Source organism: Lacerta agilis, chromosome 6 (assembly GCF_009819535.1).
Source record: "Lacerta agilis isolate rLacAgi1 chromosome 6, rLacAgi1.pri, whole genome shotgun sequence".
NCBI lineage: Eukaryota > Metazoa > Chordata > Lepidosauria > Squamata > Lacertidae > Lacerta > Lacerta agilis.
The window spans coordinates 33,293,056-33,309,043 of record NC_046317.1 but is presented as its reverse complement, the minus strand read 5'-3'; the positions used below and the strand labels follow the sequence as shown (position 1 = coordinate 33,309,043).

The following is a 15,988-nucleotide window of genomic DNA, read 5'->3' as shown; positions in this document are numbered from 1 at the left end:
AAGTGGGGAGAGAGGGCTTTGCCTTGCCCAGTCCATGGAGCCCCTGGATTGCCCCCAGCTCTGGCGGCTCCGATCCCGGATGCGATGGCACCCAGAGGGCTAGTGGCAAGGGAAGTTGCGGCATTTCCTCATCCTCAAAGTGCCTCTGGGTGCACACAGCTGCAGTGTTGGCGAAGCCACCGCCTCAGCCGCATGCCGAGTGGCCTCCTCTCGGCTTGCGGGGCCCCGCTGGTGTTGGGTTCAGGTGGCGGTGCTTTTTTGAAGACTTTCTGGACCCAGGAGACGAGGTAACAGAGGCCAAGGCATGAGGGGGTTCTTCTGATTATTCCTTTTCACACGGGCCTCATTCACTGGGCTCCAGGTGTTTTTCATTGTTGTCACCAGACAGGGGCCACAGCCCCTCCACAGCATCCGCAGGCTTCCTTTTTCTGCAGCTCATTCACTTTGAGCTCCAGGTGTTGTCGCCAGATGGGAGCCACAGCCCCTCTGCAACATCTGCAGGCTTCCTTTTCCCGCAGCTCATTCACTCTGGGATCCAGGTGTTCTTCTTTGTTGTCGCCAGACGGGGGCCACAGCCCCTCCACAGCATCCGCAGGCTTCCTTTTCCTGCAGCTCATTCACTTTGAGCTCCAGGTGTTGTCGCCAGATGGGAGCCACAGCCCCTCTGCAACATCTGCAGGCTTCCTTTTCCCGCAGCTCATTCACTCTGGGATCCAGGTGTTCTTCTTTGTTGTCACCAGATGGGGGCCACAGCACCTCCACAGCTGGTTTATCCAATTTCTTGTTCACACGTGCGTTCTTCTCTCCGTATTGCAGTGGTCCAAGTATGAGGGAGTCCTCCGTCGCGTTGCTTCCCTCTGGGTCCCGGCCTGCTCTAGGCACGCTAGCTGCTGGGTAGGTAGGCTTGGGTCGAGCCTGGGCTCGACTGCGTGGTTTTTTGCAGCCTCCCTGGCCCTCCCGGTGTCTCCTACCTCTGTTCTGGTTCTGTTTGGCAGCAATCCTGGTGGCCCGGGAGCCTGCCAGGCAGCACAGTTAACGCTGGCTGCCTTCAGCTCCGCAGTGCCGTGGCACGTACCATATTGCCTCACCAGAAGTCATCTTTAATGCATTTATTGATGTGAAAAACATTTGCATTTTGCTTCAGGCAATTAAAAAAACAAAGCTCACCCTACCCTCACATCTCTGCCAGCCTGTTAAATGCTGATGGAAACCATAGCTCAAATTGTGGTCCAACATTTGAAATAGACAGGCACATATTGTAGTGCTGGTATGTGGATTCCTATCCTTATCCTCCAGGTGTGGTAATGGCCATCTAGAACAGGATTTGCTGGTTTTTCCTCCAAAGCTTTTTAAATGTAATGATCTTGGCAAACTGACATCAGATACATCTAGGAATATCTCCAGAAATCTTGCTGAGTAGTAATTTACATGTATGTAATAATTAGGAGTTCAGGGAGGAGTTCCAATATAACTCTCTAATCTTCATTAATATGGCACTCTTCCTTTTGAAAACTCAAATCTTAAGCAATAAACAAATTAATATTTGCATACATGCAAACTAAGGGAAGCAGAGATTCCCTGTAAGTCTCCTCTCATAAAGCTCTAACTACTCACTAAGTTAAAGGAGCAAATGCTTGCTTTTAGGCTAATTTTGACTTTATAAATAAGGCCATAAATGCACACCCCTATGCTCTCTGATAAGTGAAAATGACATTTTCAAGATAGATGCAGGCATTTGGCATGGCAGAGAGAGCTGGCTTTAAAAGTCAAATTCAGCTTCTTCCAATATCTTCAAATGCCTTATAATTGGGTCCATGGGAATCTGACAATTCAACAGTGCATAACTAAAACTCCTCCAGATAGCTCCACTGAAGAAGGGATGAAACATGTTCAGTTTGTAAAATAAAGTTTCAGGCAAACAAACAAACAAACAAACAGATTTATTGTAATTATTTTTTTAACTTGTTCATCATTGTTAAAAAGTATTAGAATTCAAGACTATATCAAAGAATGCATTCTCACTTTGTTCCTGAAAATATATTTGCTAAGTGACTTAACAGTTACAAAATCTGTCCATAATTTAAGTTTTTTATGTGTTTAAATTGACTTGAGTCTCTTTACCCCCACCCACTTACACAATCATCAATTTGCTTTAAATGTTTGTGTGTCAGGCTACCAAGTCATGAAAGACTATTTTGCAATTGACAATGCTTCTTTTCAGTTAAATTTATTTGTTGAATGAAAAATACCAAATGCTGACAGTTTCATATACCATTTGTTTCTCTACAGTACATGAGGATAATAAAAGTATTCTTGAATTCTGTCAGGGTGCAGTTCTTTGAAATGTTAAAATACTTCTACAGGTCCTCGAGGGCAGATACTTGGAAGAGTGTAGTTTTTTAAGTACAGTTTGTAGCTGCATCCGTTATGCTAAAAGTCAGGTTTTAATAATAGGTCTAGTGAAGGTGAAACCATCATGCTCGTTTGAAGAGTCCATGAAAAGTAACTGGGATGTTTATGTCCACTTCTGCCCTGGCGACTTCGCTCATGTCCTTTGCACTCAAGATCAAAAGGTAGCCAGGCTTTGGTCCACTTCCAGGACTAATGACAATGCTCAGGACAACACCTGAACCAAAAATAAATACGAGTTACCTAGCTGAAGCAGCACCAGATACTTCAACAAATCTCCACTATATCATCCAAGAAAACTGCAATGACCAATAAACCAAAATCTGAACAAGTTTTCCCTTATTCTATTGGTGAATATTTGTGTACAAGGTTTCTTTTCTTGCAATTATTGTGTAAGATGGCTGGCATTCAAAGAAAGTCTTCCTAACCCACTGGAGAAAAGATGTGCATAGACTTGAATAAAGAAATAACATTACCATCATCCTCTTCCAGGGCATCTGGGTGTGAAACAAAGATTGGTTCAGAGGGATAGGCATCTGGTTCTTGCCATACCCATGTCTCTCTTGTTTTGATATTCATCTTGCAAAGCTAGAAAGAGATTGTTGGGAGGGGGATACTGAAGTTAATTTCTCCCTATTATATAAAGAATTGTTAGTCACATTCTTGACTAACTCTGTAGATTTTGCAAAATCATCACAAATTAAGACATCCATTATTTTTACACGTGCTCACTATTAGAATATGGTATGGGATGTTATCACAAAAATATGAAAATATGACAAAGCGATGTACTATGTATGTATGGTCTAACAGCAGCAAGAATGCTAGTGGCCAGAAATTGGAAAAATAAAGTTGCACCAACCATAATGGATTGGCAAAACCTAATGATAGAATATTTGCAACTAGCTAAAATAACGGGTAAAGTAAGAAGACGGATGACTCAAGAAGTATGGAAAGAGTGGAGGATATTTAAAGAATATTTAAGGAATAGTGGTATAAATGGAATCCTAATGGCAGATGTAGACAACCTTTAAAATAGTAAATAGAAATTCAAGGATGAAAAAACATGAATGGTAAATGGAAACTATAACTGTACGCTATACAAATATAATATTACAAAATGCAATGAGGATAATTGGAGGTACGAGAATTTGTGTGTAAAAAAAGGACAGTAGTTATGTATGTAAATGTTTGTTTATTTGTGTGTGTGTACAGTGGTGCCCCACTAGACGAATGCCTCGCTAGACGAAAAACTCGCTAGACGAACGGCATTCGTATAGCGGAAGCTGCCCCGCAAGACGAAAAAGTCAATGGGGCTGCTTCACAAGACGAAAAATTTTCGTCTTTTTTTTCCGTTTAGCGGAGCGCGGCTGTCATTGTCGCTTCGCTAGACGAAAAAACCGCTAGACGAAAAAATTCGCAGAACGAATTATTTTCGTCTAGCGGGGCACCACTGTATTTTTTTAAACAATAAAGAGAGAGATAAAAAAGAAAGAAAATTCTTAGCCCAATAGATGACAGACTTTTTCTAACATGACTGTTTATCATGTGGTGTAAAAGGAGAACAGAAATTTTGTGAAGAATGGATTTAGCCCAGTGCACAAGAATAGAAATATATTTGGCTAGATGTTGAAATAGTGTTCATAAATTAATGTCCGTATTGATGGATTATGTGTCTGTGTTTATAAAGAGCGAAATAATATATTTAGAACTTTGAACACCTTTTACCTGTAAATGCTGGGCTGAGAATTACTAAATATATTTCAGGTTTGAGTGAAATCAGATGACTTTTTGATTGGGCTTGATGTTAATATTAAGAGTCTCTTGAAGATAGTGTTAAAACTGCACTAAACTGTGTTGTCCTGCACATTCCTTTCAATGCTGGCCCTGCCATATTAAGGAATCTTAATTTGCACCCATCTTAGCAAATACTTACTCTGTCTGGAACAAAGTGATTCAATCCAAGTCCATATGCATATGTGTACGGTTTCCCAGAATACTTTGTATAGTTTATTTGTGGAAACTCAAAAGCTATAAAACAAAACAAGAGAACATTTACACGAATTAGTGAGTCATTTTTAGTCATTTATTTATTTAAAGCATTTTTATCCTGCCCTTTGGCCAAGAAATGCTCAGAGAGTGGCTTACAGATCACTTAAAAAAACTACAATTCCTGCTGTCGGGTTTGCAACTGAAAAAGATGCAACACACTAGGCTGTCTTTGTTGAGGATGATCTTACCTTGGCGGGGCCCTGAAAAAATAACTTCTGGCTCTAGCCAGATGGTTTCGTCACTGTGCAGAACTGCAGTAGCTGTCGTATTAGGCAGTGTGATTAAGTTTTTGCCTGTGTCAGCCTAGGATAAAAAAGGGAAGCTAATGAAAAAAGTAAGGAGGAGGAAACAGTTTTATGCTTTCTTACAAGATATACTCCATTTTCCAACATTTTCCTACTGTACTAACAGTGCTACCAAAAAACTAACTGCACAAAAGATTGCAGGTAGGAGCAAGCTTGATTCACAGATAATGGTAGGCACTGTTCTGTAGTGCTTTCTCATATACAGGCAGCTCCCCATTTATGTTTGTTCAGTATGTGTGCAACCATGTAAACGTGCTGAACCCGGAAGTGACCATGAAACTTCATAAAGACGTCACTGAAACATCACTAAAAGGGCAGAACGGGGACAGGGTGGGGGCAGAATGGGGTGTTCGCAGTCTTTTTCAATGGGCTTCAATTATATATGATTTCACAGATGCGTGCAGTGCCTTGGAATATAGCCTCCGTTTAAACGGGGCTGCCTGTAATGAGAACGCACTGGCCATGCTACCCTAAAACCGCCTCTGCCACAATGAGAGGCTAGGAGGGCGGCAACACAAGAACAGGCATTTTCTGCGGTGGCCCCCACTTGTGGAATGCTTTCCCCAGGGAGGCTTGCCTGGCACCTTCACTACATATTTTTAGGCACCAGACAGAAACGTTCCTCTGCAACCAAGCCTTTGGAATCATTGACAAATTACATCAATGAAACAATTTAAGAAAAACTGATTCTTCAGCTGTTGTTTAGGCTTTGCAAGTTCAAAGACAGAGAACTCTTATTTCACTATTGCAGGTACCTTCTCAATATTTAGAGGAAGGACGTATCGACGAACTTCAGGTTGAGGAGCTTTCTGGGCATTTTTCTTCACTTCTTCCCAGTTCTCCCGTAAATTGGCTAAATATAAGTAATTGTAAACAAACTCAAACCTGTAGGAGGATAAAAGTATCAGCATTCAAATGTTGAAAGCAAGCAGTTAATGACATCTAACATGGTTTTGTTGTGACACCCTACAAGCAAGAGATGAATCAAATTTCCTGAAGAGTCCTGGCCCACAAAATTTGTTTGACAAAAAAATTATACAGCAATTGCTGCATATAATAAAATATAGCACACAACCAGTCTTTCAAAGTAGGTGGCATTTTAAAAAAACCTAGCAGAATTGAGCATGCAACCCTAAGGATCTAGAAACAGGATCCAGAAAATCAGTAAGACCTGGGCTGAAAGTGTTCTTTTATTCAGCTGATTCCTTTGTCTCTGCAAATTACCCCCAAGTATTAGGATGTATTCTAGTATGCATATTCTATCACTCTTAAAGAAAGCTGACAAAATCCTTCGGTATTTGACACATGCTACTTGGATTTCTTCAGAGCTCTTTTGAGTGCTATGGCAATACTCAGGCTGTATTCAGGTGACCCTCCAAACCTTTGAATGATAGTTTGTTGCATTATTTGAGTGTTGCAGGACGCTATGGTTTGATTAAACCACAAATAAACTTGGTAAGACATGCACCAGAGGAGGAGGAGGAAGCATGCGATCAAAGGGAACATTCCTCATCCTCCAAACTGCGGTTTGGAGAATCACCTGAAAGCAACCTTCTTGTCAATACCCACCCCTTCCATGTGCATAAATCCACAACCAGAAAACCATGATCTTCATAGGTGTTGATGTGATGAAAAAGGTTAAAAGGTGACGTCCTGTATTTGATGTTGAGGTACTTCTTTTTTTTCCTATCAGCTACATGCATCCATACCTAAAAAATAAAATCACACTGTTGAACTGTGTGAATCCAGAAAATAGCATCATCTGCTTTGTGCCGCTGGGGCATGTAAATTGCAGAGCAACATCACTTACCCCCATTTTTTCATTTGACTCAAAACAATCCATGTAGTTGGCACCCCAAAGACTCCAGGAAGAAAGAAACTTGAGCAAGTTGATTTTCACTGGTGTTTCCACAAATACGATGTAATTTGGAGTCAATCCAAAGCTGTTCAGAAATATAGTTGTGGGTTTTATTTCAGGTGACACAGCATTTTGCATACATGAAAGTGTGCAATATTCAGCTGCATGCTGTTTCTTCCCGTTTTTAATTGCTAATTTAATTCAATCTTATCTGCCAATAATAAATAAGGGCTTTTACATATGGGGCAAACAATGTGTCCTTTCAAATTTGGATTGATTATATGAATGATATTGGTCAGGGACATCATTAAAAGCTTTTAGAACATCAAAATGAAGAGTATCTACCTAACTCTCCATGTGCTTATTTGCACTTCCAGAAAATACCTAAAATGTAAGTTAGGCAATACAAACTTTTGAAGATGCTATTTTTTTTTTACTTGATCACATTCTCTTTTTAGCAATGCTTTCCATGCTACATGTGCTACAGGGGCAGATGGGGCTCGTCAACCTGGGAAGGGAGCCCATTTAAAAGAAGGAAAACTCTGATCCTAAACCTCCATTACTTTGCGAGATATCTACAGGGAAGTAAACGCTACACAAATCCAGAGTTGAGTCCCTAAGACAGTTGGATGGCATCCTGTACGCCTCCTGGCAACTCCTGCTTCCAAGCTGGTGCCAAACATATTGCTCTGCTTTCCTTTGGACTACATCAGTGAAGCCGGGAAGGGGGGTCTTGTCATCTGGGCAGCCCAGGACTTCCATACACACTGCCCAGGCTCACGCCCCAGAGGTCACTTCGGTGCTGCTAATGCAGCAAAAACAATGCAGGAAAACAGCAGTTATGCGTTACCAGTCTCTGCAGCCATAACGCGCTGTGATTCTCCAGCCGTTTGACTTCACTCCTAGAGGTGCACTCCATTGTCTCTCTCGAGAGATGGGCCTTTTATATTAGCTGAAGTCATAATGTTTATATTGTTGGCTTATATTAGAGGGTGGAATTTACCTGTGCACATAAGATGGCTTGAACCTGTCACTGCAAGGAAACTGAACAATCACCTCGCATTTGGTCATTGGATCTTTCTTATCTAAAAAGAATATTTATATATAAAGACACAATTCATCTGCTCATCTTGTACAAGCCGAAGAAAGAGAATTGCATATAAGAATAAGAAAACCGGTGCAGTAGATGAAAAAACGAAGGGTATCCAGCATTAATCATACTCGGGAGTAGACCCACTGAAACTAATGGACAGATTTAACTTAGGTCCGTTAGTTTAAAGGGGTCTAACTCTGAGTAGAACTTAGTTACAACTCAATCTGTCTTCAAACACAAGCACTGCTTCTCTGAAAATGAGCTCGTCATTACAAAAACCTTTTTTGATGCTTTTTTGCAAAATGCACATACATACACACAGCTTCTGACACTTTAGCTACTGTGTAAGAGAAGGAAAAGCGACAGAAATCACAGGAAAAGTGAGAAGTATTGCACTATGTGTAGCAGATAGATTTTACTCATAATGGAAAAGGAACAATGCTGTCATATTCTAAGTATGCAGATGTTTTTCGGAAGTGAACAAACCTGCTTGCAGGGGAGGTATCCGTACAACGTTGTAGGCAAGGGAAAAATTCTTTCCAAAGCAGTTGCCTATATTGTAAACGGTTCCATCATTCTCAACGTGGGGGTGTGCTGTTACTCCATTGACAGAAACGTATTTGCTGATATCCACCTGGAGAACATAACAGAAAGATGCCTTGTTGGTGCATACATTCATCTGGGGTTGACGGATGGATGGCAGCTAACAGATTGAGGTTGAATCCTGACAAGACAGAAGTACTGTTTTTGGGGGACAGGAGGCGGGTGGGTGTGGGGGTCTCCCTGGTCCTGAATGGGATAACTGCCCCTGAAGGACCAGGTGTGCAGCCTGGGAGTCATTTTGGACTAACAGCTGTCTATGGAGGCGCAGGTTAATTCTGTGTCCAGGGTGGCTGTCTACCAGCTCCATCTGGTACGCAGGCTGAGACCCTACCTGCCCGCACACTGTCTCGCCAGTGGTGCATGCTTTAGTTATCTCCCGCTTGGACTACTGCAATGCGCTCTACATGGGGCTACATTTGAAGGTGACCCGGAAACTGCAATTAATCCAGAATGCGGCAGCTAGACTGGTGACTAGGAGTGGCTGCGGGACCATATAACACCGGTCCTAAAGGATCTTCATTGGCTTCCACTGTGGTTTCCGAGTGCAATTCCAAGTGTTGGTGCTGACCTTTAAAGCCCTAAATGTCAGGTCTTGTATACCTGAAGGAGTGTCTCCACCCCCATCATTCAGCCCGGACACTGAGGTCCAGTGCCGAGGGCCTTCTGGCCATTTCCTCACTGCAAGAAGTAAGGTTGCAGGGAGCTAGGCAGAGGGCCTTCTCGGTAGTGGTGCCCTCCCTGTGGAATGCCCTCCCATCAGATGTCAAGGAAATAACTAACTAACTTTTAGAAGACACCTGAAGGCAGCACTGTATCAAGATGTTTTTAATTTTTAATTTTTAATTTTTTAGTATGTTCTGATATATGCTGTGAGCTGCCCAGAGTGGCTGGGGAAACCCAGCCAAATGGGTGGGGTACAAATAATAAAATTATTATTATTACTTTAGACACAAAACATCTAAAAATAAACAAACCATTTGCCGGGGGGAAATTCAAACTGATCAACAAGGAATATGACATTTAAAAAAAGAGGTTTGATTTAAAAAAAAAGTTCTTCTGACTTGGTAATATAATCCCCCTTCAACTGGTACTGTATGGGCCTGTTGGAAAGTTTTACAGTAAAGGCTTGTACCAACTGCAAATAAGATGAGAAGGTAAGATGACTCCTCCAAATCCACTTTGTGCCTGTGTCTTGAGTCCTTGATTATTCACAGAATGATTCTGAATACTGTAGTAGCCCCTACATACATTGGGCTGGATCCAGAGTTCCTATAAGCAGAGTTCCACTCACAGGACATCCCTGCTACAGGAAGAGGGAAAAGATTGTTCTTCCCCAACCCCCACCAATTCCTCTCTGCACAGTTCCCTGAAAAAGGTTGAGTAGTCACCTGAAAAAGTTTCCACTTCCTCCAGCCGGAGGAGACCCTCTGCTAGATTTCAGCCCCACAGAATTTCCTAAACAGAGGCAATCACTGTAGAAAAAAATTCTACATACTTGGAAATATTTGAAGTTATGATGTAATGTTATTTTGCCATAAATGTATGTTGCACATTGACACTGCAACATTTCCTTGCAGCTAATTTTGATAAACACGCTGCTGCTAAGACATAACTATTTATGCAGTTTTTTCAGGCACAAAAACTATCTCTTGCAATGAAAAACAACCCCTGACTCTAATCTCTTAATGATGGCATTGTCCCGTCCTCTGGTACCACCTGTAAGAAGGTCTGCCTGCTCGTACCAGCTGTGATATATTTATAGCAAATTCTGTAAAACTACTGGTCTCTTTATAGCTCTTGCTGAAGCACGACATCTATAAAGCTAACACGGCCACTTTACGATGTCATAAATCCAGTTATGAATGCCCTACAAGTGGAAGTAACCAGCAGAATGTCATTGGAATGTCATTTGGCTCTGGCATAAATACCAAAAATGTCCACGTTTGCATGATATTTACTAGTGCATTCTGAGAACACAAACTTTGCAAAATGTTTATTGCAGTATTTCAATGCCTGGACTAGATTCTAATGGGGAGAGAGGTCTGGCATGTAGGAACTCTGCCACAGACCGCATATACAGCCAGACAGTTCTCCAATCAGGTATTGTGTTGCAGGTGCAGACTGTGCGTCACCAAAAGCTTTTTTCCTTTCCCTTTTTGCATTTCTCCTCAACCTCTGCCTTCTATCTATCTATCTATCTATCTATCTACCTATCTATCCATATGTATCACTCTTTTTTTTACCTTTTTAATTGTTTCCAAATTCTCTGGGTTAATTTTTGTTATGAAGTTTGTCTCGGTACAGGCATAAAAATCTTCACCCACAGGGTACACATTCACCAGGGCATTGTCGGTGACCTCCACACCTTGAAAGTATGAAAAAAATCTGCCAAACAGAACCAACAAGGACACTAGATTATTTCTTCTGGTGGGGGAGGAAAAGAACACGGCTTCATCCCCTACAATATGCCTTTGTTTTGTTACCTGGAAAATATATTCTTGCATGGATCCGGGTAAGCATAGGTGCCAAATTCTGTAATTACAACTCTCTTCTCGGTCATTGCCCTTACATAGGCATCGGTCCGGATAAACCTATATATAGAGAAGGAAGAAAGGTTGTTTTGGTCTGGTATGTTGGAATCCTCAGGTGACCTAGGACGAGTGCGCTTCCCATGTCGCCTGTCACATGCTCCAGGAGGGATGGCATCGGCATGGGAACCAGCTCTTGTCCTAGCATCTTGGATTTCTGGAGATGCATGGGAAGGTGATACAGTTGCTGGATTGCTGAGAGTAACTGTAGAATGGGCCCTAAGTGGTATGTCACATATTTGCTCAAACGACCCTAACCATACGGATGGAAGTTACATTGTCAAGAAGCGACAAAGGAGTAGCCACCAGAGTGGAGTCTCCGTGCTATTACCAGCAATGTGTGAATAAGGATGGAAGTAGAAGAAGCTTGGAACAAATTCTAGAAAAGGCTAGGGTGGAGGTGAGGAGCTATGTGCAGGACGGAGTAAGCCAACCCTGAGTGCCCTTGTTGCCCGATCTCTGGATATTATTAACCCCTGACATTTCAATGTTCATCATGCTATGCAATCCTTAACATTAATGTCCAGAAAGCCTGTGAGGCAGATTGCTGATCCCTATTTCATAGAACATAAAATATAGCCAAAATGCATTATTAGCTCTGGAACAGAATGTTTTTAAAAGTAAATTTGATTTGGACAAAGGCCTTGCCTTGGGCATGATTGCTATCGGTGGGGAATGCCGAGTAGGAAAAATGGAGATGCTTACCTCCTGTGATAAGTGACATGCCCCTCCTTGAAGTCAAACTTGTGAAGAAGTGCTTGGCCATCAAACAAATGATAAAATGGTTCTGAGCCAACTTCAAATAAACCCGGCCCACATCTGAGTAAACTGCCTCTGAGCCAGACTGGAATCCTGCCTGTTGCAATGATAGCAAAAAGCGCCGTCACATATTAAAGAAATAAAAGGGCCCAACTGTGTTCGACTAAGAAATCAGGCTGCTAAGCAGCCTATTGACTAAGTGGAAGTCTCAAGTCTTCCCTTATTCTTTGTATCAATATATTTGTGATGGGTGAGGGGAGGCCTAGCTCCTCAAGGCTGATCACCCCCCACAGAATCAAATTGACAATGGTGGCAGCTGAGAAAAGACGACTAAAGTTGGAAAACATGAGGGTGGTAATTTCCCATCCCATCTTCTGCCCCACAGGCTGCCTTCCTAGTTGCTGCTGCAAGTGAAGGACAGCATGAGGCCTGGTCCCACCCAACATACGCTCACACTGTGCCAAGCCAACACAGACACATTGTAAGGCAGTAGCTGATTTTTGGATACTATTAAAAAGCAGCAAATTGTTACTTGCTTGGATAAATATATTTTTACTTCTGACTGGGCAATGATTGGGAAGGGATAGCAAATTTGGGTTTTCTGCCTCAGGGACCATAACATCTCTGGGGAGGAACATCACAAAGCTTCTCCAAGGTACTATAGATTCTAGCTATTATTTTACTTACATTATATGAACCCCAGGAATGGGGCTAAATAAATACACTTGTTATCCAGAAAAAAAGATTTGATGTTCTGTTTAGAATATGTTTACCAAACTTAGAAGTCTACTTCTGCACAAAGGCCAGAGAGTGGGGAGAGCAAAGTTTTGTTTCGTGTAAGGCGTTTGAAAGAAGGGGATGTCTAGAGATTTGTTGCTTTGTTAGAGTATTGAATTTCTATTGCCATGTTCTACTAGAACATTGTTCTAGGATTGTCAGGTTAACTTGAATGGCATTTAATTAGTCCAGGTATGCGGCAGGATTTCAGAGCTTGTGATGATTAGGTCAACAATTTTAATTTGTGGATTTTCAGCATGAGGCTATGGAAATGCAATATTTGACTTTAATTAAATAAAATAGTATTTCAACAAAGAATACCCAAGGTTTCTTCATCTCTCCCTCTGTATCTCCACCCCCCCCCAAGGTTTGCTCATGAAGGAAAATAGCACACTGGGGCAATCTGGAAAGAAAGCATTAGAAATCCACATACCTGTGACATTAGCAGTTATTGGTGAGGAAAGTTCCTCCACGGTCTCAAAGAGCTTCTTGTATCCACCTGCTGGATGTTCAACTCTGAAGGGTGTTAAGAAAACAAAGGGTGAGCAAGTCCTTCCAACTATTGGATGAAGGTTAGAACAGAGCTATACATTCGACAAGAATTGTTTTGACCAGCATAAATAGGAGGCAAGGTAACTTGAGATGAAATGTATGATTGTGCCACTGGCTCCCCCCCCCCCCCGGATAAAATTGGTAGCGTTTTTAGAGAAATGTGGTGATATTCACTTTGTAGAGCAGGTTGTGGTCAAGTGAGAGTGCTGAATATATTTCCAGAAAGTGGAATCGGCACAGCATTCCTCCAGCCAAGCTTCCCCATGGCCAAATCACATTGAACATGGACTGAAGGCGCAGATTACTCATCCTTACAAGTGCCAGGCATCATGTTCCAGAAACACTGTGCTCCTGCTCTCACCACAGGGTGACCTCTCCTATTCCAATACCCTCCCAACACATGTTGGTCACAATTCAAAGAACTATGCTTGCAATGGATTAAGCTTTAACAATAAAAATCACAGAATCAGGAGTCCAGCTTTACTACTGTTTCAGGCCTGCCTGCCCTGCCACAAGAATCTGTGGATTCTTGTTAGAATATCATGCATGCTCCATAAGAAGCAGCAGCATGAGAAGACGACTGACTCTTTGCTTCTGATAAATTTGCAAGCTGCAAGAAACTAGTGACATTATCACACTTTACTGGGTTGACATTTAAACTCTATGCAAAGCAAAGCCCAGGGAAGGTACTTACTGGCTGGCCATTTTCTCCCCAGGAAAGGATTTGAACTTCCCTGAGCCAAATGCAGAGTAAGGCAGTCGGAGATGTGTGCTGGGTATTTATATGAACGTTAGGTCTTACTGACGGGAGCAACAGCTTTATGGAAACATATGAGCCAATCAGCTGGGCCCTGGGGAACAGAAGTGTCTTTCACCACTCAAATCCTCCCAAAGCTTTATGAGATTTTGCCCCGCTGCTCAAGAGAGGCCTTTGAATGTTTTCCAGAGACCTAAATCCCCATGCAGAAGTGGATTACAATGAAACAACAAGGGGGAAGAAAGCGGACTATAGTCACACAGCCTGTAACGTGCTCGCTGCTTGGCACAAAACCTTTGCCCCATTACCCAAACCTCCAGCTCGGAAGAACTGGCCATCGGCACACTGCTGGCTCCAGGAGACTGGACTACACAGGCTGCCAGATGTCCCATTTTATGTAACAAGAGTCTCTGATGGACATGAGAAGCAGAAGATTGCAGCAGCTGCCAAGGGCATCCGTATTTAACCTGTCCTTAAATCCAATCACAGCTGTGTAGGTTATACTTCATTATACACCAAAACAATTTTGTAGAGTTCTATTTTAAAAGAGGAATCTCTGCCTCCTCCCAAATTATTATTTTTTTATATTAAAAACACTGCATCTGTATTTGGACAACAGCACAAACACCTTTGTCAGTTATCTGTTCAGTTTTTAGCTTCAGAGCAAGCAATGTGCGGCCTCTGAAAGTGCATTAGAAGGTCATGCATGGACTGTAGCCAAATAACTTTTACTCAGAGTCGACCCACTGAAATTCTTAGTTCTGTGTGACGAACGTTGGTCAATCACAGCTCCTTGTTTCCTTTTCTCAATTTTGGCAGCAAGCGATTTGTCCAGAGCAGCCTTTGCCAACCTGATGCCTTCAAGATGTTTGGGAGCGCAAGTCCGAAGGTGGCTGGAGCTGTGAGAAGCTGTAGTCCAAAACAGCTGAAAGGCACCAGGGTTCAGGAAAGGCTGGCTTAGAGACTATAAAGTACACAAATTGGACTAAGGCATGCAGGCTTTGGGGCTATACAGAACTATTAACCGTAGTTCTTAGAAATAGACTGTTGTATTAATGGGAATAGTACAAGTTAAAACAGATTGTTACTCTCTCGAACATTGCAAGCATTGTGCCTGTGTTGCAAAACACACATGGCTTCTTAATAGGTATCAGAGAAGGGACTATTACCAAACAGATCTTTAATTCCCAATAATCGTTTTTCTTGTGCAATTAAGCTGCAAAGCCTACATTCTGATACATTGTGAAAGGTGTCTAGCTTTGCTTATATGGAACTATAAAGTGTGGTAGGTCTGCCATAAAGAATATGACTTGAAAGTGTAAAGGACTCGGATAAAACATACCTGAAAATTATTTTCGTTGTTCCAGTTTGCCTTCCTATGTTATTTTCCAAAAAGACTTTGAAGACGATTCTGTGAAACACTGTTCTAACCTTGAAGAAATGCTCAGTAGGGCTGAAAACAGTTAGCTGCTGTATGATGGCTCTTGGAACTTAATTAACATTAACACTATTGTGTAGATATTTGTGTAAAGGCATGGTCCTCACAATAAACTGATATGTTGTTGTTGAATTAATTAAATTTGGCGGAAGTCAATGAATCTCTGATACAAAAAGTACTGAAGGCATGTGTTGCAAGTGTAGCTAAAGGCTATAAAATGGTAGGGATCATGTAGAGAGGATGGGAATGGGCATATTAAATTATCAGGAATACTGGCACATTCCCTCCTCCTTAGGAAATATCTGTCACACATAAAAAGATAGCAAATAGTGGCTTAGAAGGATTGACAGGCTCAGGGCTAAGAGTCAGCATTAAGAAAAAAAGGGATAAACCTATCAAACTTTCACATGGAAATGAAGGTATCTAAAAACCCAGTATGATGGCTACAGCCAATGTGTGATGAAAAATAACCCACATCATAAAAGACTCAGAGTAAGCAGGTTACCTCACAATTACTGCAATAACTCAGAGCATCTTTGGTCTTTAGAACTGCCCCATAATAAATTATCAAATGGTTACAATTTGGGGCCTTCCATTTACCACTGCAGCCTTTAAACATCACTCATACTATGACAATCTAAATTCAGTGTTATGCGTCAGAAAAGGTACTCCATATAGTCTTCCATTTGCTATGATATTTAACTCCTTAAGTGCAATTCTGCGTTTAGTTCCTAAACTTGCAAGTCCTTCCGCTACAATTCAGTTTTGATGCACATTCTGAAAACACCCTTCCGAAC

At 41.8% G+C, this 15,988-nt stretch overlaps 1 protein-coding gene across 1 annotated transcript; it reads right to left on the bottom strand.

Annotated features, from left to right (window-relative positions):
- Positions 1 to 2,211: 2,211 nt before the first annotated feature.
- Positions 2,212 to 14,321, bottom strand: RPE65 (retinoid isomerohydrolase RPE65). Its single transcript, XM_033151844.1, has 14 exons — positions 13,691 to 14,321; positions 12,878 to 12,960; positions 11,614 to 11,764; positions 10,804 to 10,911; positions 10,564 to 10,705; positions 8,204 to 8,351; positions 7,628 to 7,709; positions 6,577 to 6,709; positions 6,336 to 6,475; positions 5,522 to 5,651; positions 4,650 to 4,764; positions 4,346 to 4,440; positions 2,886 to 2,997; positions 2,212 to 2,626 (listed from the first exon to the last, which is right to left on the bottom strand). The coding sequence occupies exons 1-14, from the start codon at positions 13,699 to 13,701 to the stop codon at positions 2,475 to 2,477; spliced, it is 1,602 nt and encodes a 533-aa protein (XP_033007735.1). The 5' UTR covers positions 13,702 to 14,321; the 3' UTR covers positions 2,212 to 2,474.
- Between the last annotated feature and the right edge of the window lie 1,667 nt (positions 14,322 to 15,988).